At 41.1% G+C, this 6669-nt stretch overlaps 1 protein-coding gene across 1 annotated transcript; it reads right to left on the bottom strand.

Annotated features, from left to right (window-relative positions):
* Positions 1-1374: 1374 nt before the first annotated feature.
* LOC104404361 (gap junction alpha-9 protein-like) lies at positions 1375-2937 on the bottom strand. Its single transcript, XM_010012779.1, has one exon. The coding sequence runs from the start codon at positions 2935-2937 to the stop codon at positions 1375-1377; it is 1563 nt and encodes a 520-aa protein (XP_010011081.1).
* Between the last annotated feature and the right edge of the window lie 3732 nt (positions 2938-6669).

The raw sequence follows: 6669 nt of genomic DNA, 5'->3' as shown, positions 1-6669 counted from the left end.
CTTTGGCCAGTCTAAACCATGGCTGGCTCATAAGCTTAATGATAACACGTATTTATATCACATAATGATAACACATTAAGAATTTAATGATGCCATAGTATCATGATGCTACATCTCACATATTATCTTTCCAGTACCTGTACAGTAAGTCAAAAAACCACTCAGGTACACATGGCTGCATCCCAGATGTGCCACCTCACCAAGGACTTGCAGCCTGTCAGTGCCGAGACATTCAAGTAAATGTATTTCATTCATAGATGTGTCGATTACAAATGTAACACAGTATTTTGCTTGTCTTTCCATCAATTCCATGGAATTTGCCTGGAGCAGCAAGTGGATGAATGTCTTTTATTTGTTCTATTATAAAAAGCTCCTTCTAAACAATTATAAGCATTCTTCAGTTTAAAAGCTTTTCAGAATTTAGGGAACAGACAGACAGAAAAGGAGTAATTCTACAGTTTGATAAACTTTTTATATGTTTTTTGACACAGTAACTGAAAATAAGAAGGTATTACCATTTTTTTCCCCGTAGTAAGTCTGGTTTGTGAAATCCAAAATTTCTCATTAATAAATTTCAGTAACCTGTTTGCTGATTAAAAAAAAAAAAAAAAGAAAAAAGAAAAAAAAAAGAAAAAGATAACTTCTTAGTCTTAAGCAAAATCTCACAATTAAAGCTCACAACTCATCTGGAATTTATGGTGCTTGAAAACTGTAATAGTGTATTTAATGTTAACAGAGATTCACTTTGATTTTTCTGCTGAGGAAGTCAATGGTGATACACTGAAGAAAGTGTACTGAGCTGTTCCAGAATTAGTGATACATGTATCAAATGTTTTGTTCTTTTTGTATTTAACACAGTTCAAACAGGAATATGTTTGACCTTCTGCTTTCAGACAGTGATCAAATCCCTGTGTGAATTCTCAGAGATTAAGCAGAACTATATTTACTGATAATGAATTTCTCCTGAGAGCACCAGTGCTGGCTTTAGCCTCATTTCATTTATTGGTCTTTAATACACTATTAGACTGTAAATTTTGTCTTCTAGTTTTATTCGGTTTAAATAGTATTAGCTGTGATTTTATGTCTGACTTTTCCTAATGTGTGGACTACATGATGTGTATTTCCCTTTGGAGCTGGAAGGTGGTGCAGAAGTTTATTTGCTGAGGTCTAAGCCACCGTTTCATTACAAAGGAAGTAAAGAGCCTGTTTAAAAGTTACTCAGCTAAGATTCAAAGGGCTACAAACTTTTCTAGCTATATGAAACAACCGTTTCAAGCTCAGTAATTTAGCTACTCTTGCACATAGGTCTTGCTTGTGTCTCAATGGTCAGTAATTACCCAGCACTGACCAGTGTGATTGAGGGTTTAACTGGTGCTATATCTGCAGATCAGTGGGTGCTCGCCTGCTGCTGGCGCTGCTTGACATTGACACTCGTCTAGACAGAGAGAAAGGCTTAGGGCTGTCACAGGTTCTACTTTGTTTAGATCCTGAGCTCACCTCCCCTGTAGAGTCAGGAGTATCTGGTCGGCTACACTTCTTTACATCAGCATTGCAAGGAGCTTGGGCTTTGTCTGCACTGAAACTGCTTTGTCTTCTGTTGCTGTTCTTAGGAAGAGAATTTGTAGAAGCTTCTGCACTCTCAACCACTGCTGAGCAGTTCCAAGATGAACTGATTCCGTGTTGTCTTCTGAAGCCAGTAACAGGAAAAGTTGTGTGGGGTTGTAGTGAAGTTTGAGATGGCATTTCAGCACAGCTTCCCAAGCACATGCTTGAAGCTAGATCTGCATTCTGAGCAACAATGAGGAAATGTTTCTTTTCAGCTTCTTTTTGCACATCATGTGCTGCTTTCCCAAGCTCTCCAAGCAAGCCTTCATTATTATTGGTGCTGGTATTTTGAGTCTGATTGCCTAAAGCATTTGTAGCTGGCCTCTTCTTTGGTGATTTGTTTTCCTGGTTGCAATGAGTGTAATTGCTGCTGCTTTCTGTACGGTTGTTTTGCACAGGCTGAAACATGGGAGGAGCATTTAGAAGCGGGTAGACAGCAGTCCCAGTTTGCTTTTCCATTAGAAAGGTATAACCACTAAGTGCAGAAGGAAGAGTTTTTTGAGGGGTGGTGGATATTCCCGAAGAAGAGTGTGGTATCACTGAGTACTTCTTAGATTTGTTTATGTAGAAATTTTCAGGGTCATCCTTGGTTTTACTCTGCCCACAAAGACCCATTTTGATCTTTCGGAATCCCAGGTGGATAATTTCTAGGATATTTAGAAGCAATGATACAGTTGCTATTGATTGCATAAATAAAATGAACACTGTCTTTTCTGTTGGTCTAGACACAAAGCAGTCAACTATGTTTGGACAAGGATCTCTCTGACATTTATAAAGGGGATCTAGATGAAAGCCATAAAGAAGATACTGCCCAATCATAAACCCGACTTCCACTGCAGATCTTGTGAAAATATGTATCACATAAGTGCAGAGCAAAGAGCCTCTCAGGGGTGCTTTGTTCAGCTTTCTTTGATCCAGCTGCCGGAGTTCTCTCTCCAGCCTTTTCCTATTTTCAGTCATTTCTAGTTCAGTGCTTTCGAGTTCCACCCTTACCTGAGCTTTCTTTTTTTGCCTCTCTTTCTCCAAGGCTCTTAGTCTGTATAAGGCATGTCCCATATACACCAAGGAAGGGGAAGACACAAATATAACTTGCAAGACCCAGTATCTTATAAGAGAGATGGGAAAGGCCTCATCATAGCACACGTTTCTGCAACCAGGTTGCTCAGTATTGCATATAAATTCAGATTGTTCGTCATTCCAAACATCCTCAGTTGCCACTCCAAGGACAAGCATTCGAAATATGAAGAGGATTGTTAGCCAAATCTTTCCAATAATCGTGGAATGAATGTGGACCTCCTCTAATATGCCACCAAGGAAATTCCAGTCTCCCATGGTTATTCTGCCATCTTAGCACTAAAACACAGGAGAGAAAAAAGTATCAAGCATTGAAGCTGGAGTCCTTCCTTAACACGTCGCATGACCCAGTGCTCACTGAGAGTCTGGGTAGTATTGTCTCCATCTATGAGATGGAGAAATGCATCATCCACCCATGTCTAATGTATCAGTAAAAGACAACCTGATAAGCTCATCACTATGAAGTATTAAGCACCCTCAGTCTACATCAGGGTGCCTGACTTGTAGGATTTTAAGAGCATTATGCAGTCTGTTTGAACCAACAGCAGCGTCAGAGCAGCATGTTTCTATTTAGGACACTTCTGACGGGAGAGGAATATTTCCCATTCCTCCTTTTCGGATGTTCCAAGCCCTACATCACAGCTGAAGTCACAGTGATGTCCAATGACTCTCTGCAGCAAAAATTGGTTATACAAAAGAACTCAAGAGGAAATAAACCATCTTATTCAACAGAATTCAATAATACTAAAAATAGAATAATCTGATTATTTTAATTATACAGGTGGTTTTTTTTTTTTTAGGATAAAGATGTTTTAACACCACTTAAAACAGTGTTTTCTGTTCAAATAGGATTCATTTTCACCCTGCAGAACAGGAGTATTAAGAAATCAAATGGAGGTTGCAGTCTTACAGCTGCAATGCTGATGACTACAGAGGCAACTTTATGTTAAGGCAGGCTATCAAACCTGAAAACACTCTTGCAAATTGCTGTACAAATGGGCAGCAAGTTAGACATTTTTCAAAGACAAAGAAATCAAAAAGAAATGGCAAATTAAAATGAACACATACCTTTATTTACAAAAACATGTGCAATTACAGACCTGCAGCATCCAATGGCACGTTACAGCCGCTGCCATCCTCCCTCCCTGTGAGGAAATTTCACATTATAAGCAGTTTATTTGGCTACAGGAGCCAGTGCTGGAGCACTAGCTTTGACACATGGAGTTTATATTTGCTAGGGATGGAGGGAGGAGAAAATCAATCCGTGTTCAGTCTGCTGCTGCTCCAAGCCTAATTTAACTATGACCAATGAAAGAATCTCCTTTAAAAAAGCTAGAAATGAAAAATCTGCAGTTCTAAGTTCCTTCAGGTTGTTTTCCCTTTCACCTCTCCAGCACCTTCCAAGTTTTAAGAACAATCTCAGCCTCAGACAAACAGAAGAAAACCTTCTGACTAAGTTTTTGTGTCCATATCTTAGTTGCAGAACCACTCGGCTTGCCTGTGCAGAGTGAAGAAGGTAAATTCTCCCAAATACCATCACTGTAAATCTCTGCAGACAGTCTGTTCTCCTGGAGCTGCTTAGCACCACAATCCTCATGTAAAAACCCAACAGTAGCACTTTCATTCCCTACAAGCTCATTTTCTCTTCACAGACAGCATGTCTCTTTATATCCTTCAATTCTGCACCTCTCGTTTATTCTTCTTGTGCCATCTCACTTGTCACCCTGTTGACTTTAAAACACACCATTTTCCCATTCCATATAATTCAGTATTTCTTTTTAGGAGTAAGTCATTATCATTCCAGTCTAAGTGTTTGTTAGAAGGGACCTTAAAATACCACTTAGTCCAAATCCGTGCCACAGGCAGGGGCACCTTCCACTAGACCAGGTTGTTCAAAACCCTGTCCAACCCGAGTTTGAACACTTCCAGTGATGGAGCATTCACAAGTTCTCTGACAACCTGTGTCTCACCACCCTCATTCCTTTGCTTACATAAAGTTTCTAAGAGTAAATGCCATCCCTAAGAAGTCCGCCTGGCACTGGGGGATAGATCCCAGTTTAAAAGCAGAGCTGATGCACACAATATTCTTTCAGAGAGCTTCAAATCTGCTTGAATTGATTTTTCAGCCTGTTGGGCTGCTCTGGTGTATCTGGGGGACCTCTGGTGAGCTGGGGGATACCCTCTCAAACACTCTAAACTTTAGGAAATGCTGCAAAAAATGCTGGTGAGAGGGAAGGAGACTTCATTTTAGAAAAGGAAAGTTGGGGAAAGCAATAAGCTTGTGTTCAAAGACTCTTAGAGCCAGCATTAGCAGTGCAATGGCATGCTGCTATTAAAGTGTAACTCCCCCTCTAGGACCAATACGAGTTGAGTGTATCTAGCTCTATAGAGCTCTTTCAGATGATTCTCCTCAGTGCCCTGCCAATGTATATTCCTGATCCAAGTGTCCTGTATGGGATACATAAACTTCCTCTGCTGAGAACTCTACAAAGCTAATCATTATCTTCTAATTTTGGTGCTGAGGATCAGTCGATAGGTCACGTCCGATTTCATAGTTAAATGTCAGCTTGCCTGGAAGTATTCGATCATTTCGACAAGCCAACAACCTACAGCAGCCTGTTAAGTACTTCCAGCAGGTTTCTAAATGTCTGTCTTTTCTATGGAGTACTTAAAGTAGGTTTCTAAACATGTTTCTGCTATTGCTGAAAGAAATTCCAAGTCCATTGAAGTGGTCCAGAGCTCCCCCTTGTCCTGCAAAGATGCTGCAGCTTTGTTTGAACATCCAAAGTGTTTGCTGAGACTGAACTCTGGTGGCTGGGGACCTGCTTGTTCTGTAGGAGATGTTAAGACAAACATTTAATGACCTGCACATAATGTTCTGGGCTGCATTAGCTCATTTAAAATGGTATTTCAGCCAAGTGACAACTTGTCAAGTTGGGAGGGAACATGAATTCAAACACCAATGACAACCTTATAGCGCCAGTGCTGCTTTTTACCTTAGGCCAAGCGTTTTGCAGATGTGACTATATGAATGGTTATACCAACATTCAGTGTTTAGTAACAAAATAACTAGTGATGTGAGGAGAGAACACTCGTTTTTCCACCAGGTCTAGAAGCGACCTCACTGGTTTTTCATCGATGGTGGGTTTGCTGCAAAACATCCCCCAAACTTTAACAACTCTATTATATTTTCTTAGCTCAGGGTCAAACACCACAGAAATCATTCAGTCATGGAAATATTCCATGAATATCAACACCTTTTCATCCCTACTCATCAATAACACACATTTTATGTGTACAATTGATTTTTCTATTCTACTGTACTTGTCTGACCCACAATGGCCAGCTAGATAACTAGAGGCACAGACATGAGGGATGTGTCCTACAGGCATTCAGGGTAACATGGACTCACTCCCATAGTTTTCTTTCAGTAGTGACATTAGGATCACAAATGCTTAACTGCAATAACAACAAATTTGGCCCTTCGTACTACCCAGTATTGTCTTCAGGACCACCAGCACTACTGTGTTTCAAGGCAGACCAGAGAATACGGTGTAAAAACTGAGGCACACACTCTTCCTGTTCATCTGTTTTCCGTGCTGGCTTATCGATTCCCTTTTGATTGCAAAGACACACCTGCAAACCAGTAGGTGCACATTTATGAAGATGCCCTGGCATTTATGCGCAAGTTTAAGGGTGGGGAGGCTTTGGGGCACTAATTAGTTATTTTTAAGCTTAAGTAAAAGCATTTCCACTTGGGACTTCCCTTTTCCCTGCTTTGCCAGGTTAAAGCCATTGCCCTTGTCCTGTCCCTACAGGCGCTTGTCCGAAGCCCCTCTCCAGGTTTCCTGTCGCTCCTTTAGGCACTGGAGTGCTCTCAGGAAGTGCAGCACCAGAAAACCGCGACGCCGATGGGAGAGGTGAGGAGCGGCCGTAACGCGCAGAACACCCCGAGAGCGCCGGGACCTGCGGCAGCCCCGCGCTGCCCCC

The sequence above is a fragment of the Nestor notabilis genome, unplaced genomic scaffold (assembly GCF_000696875.1).
Source record: "Nestor notabilis isolate BGI_N333 unplaced genomic scaffold, ASM69687v1 Scaffold26010, whole genome shotgun sequence".
NCBI classification, from domain to species: domain Eukaryota; kingdom Metazoa; phylum Chordata; class Aves; order Psittaciformes; family Psittacidae; genus Nestor; species Nestor notabilis.
Note: the sequence above shows the minus strand (reverse complement) of the source record. Positions and strands in the feature narration are given on the sequence as shown.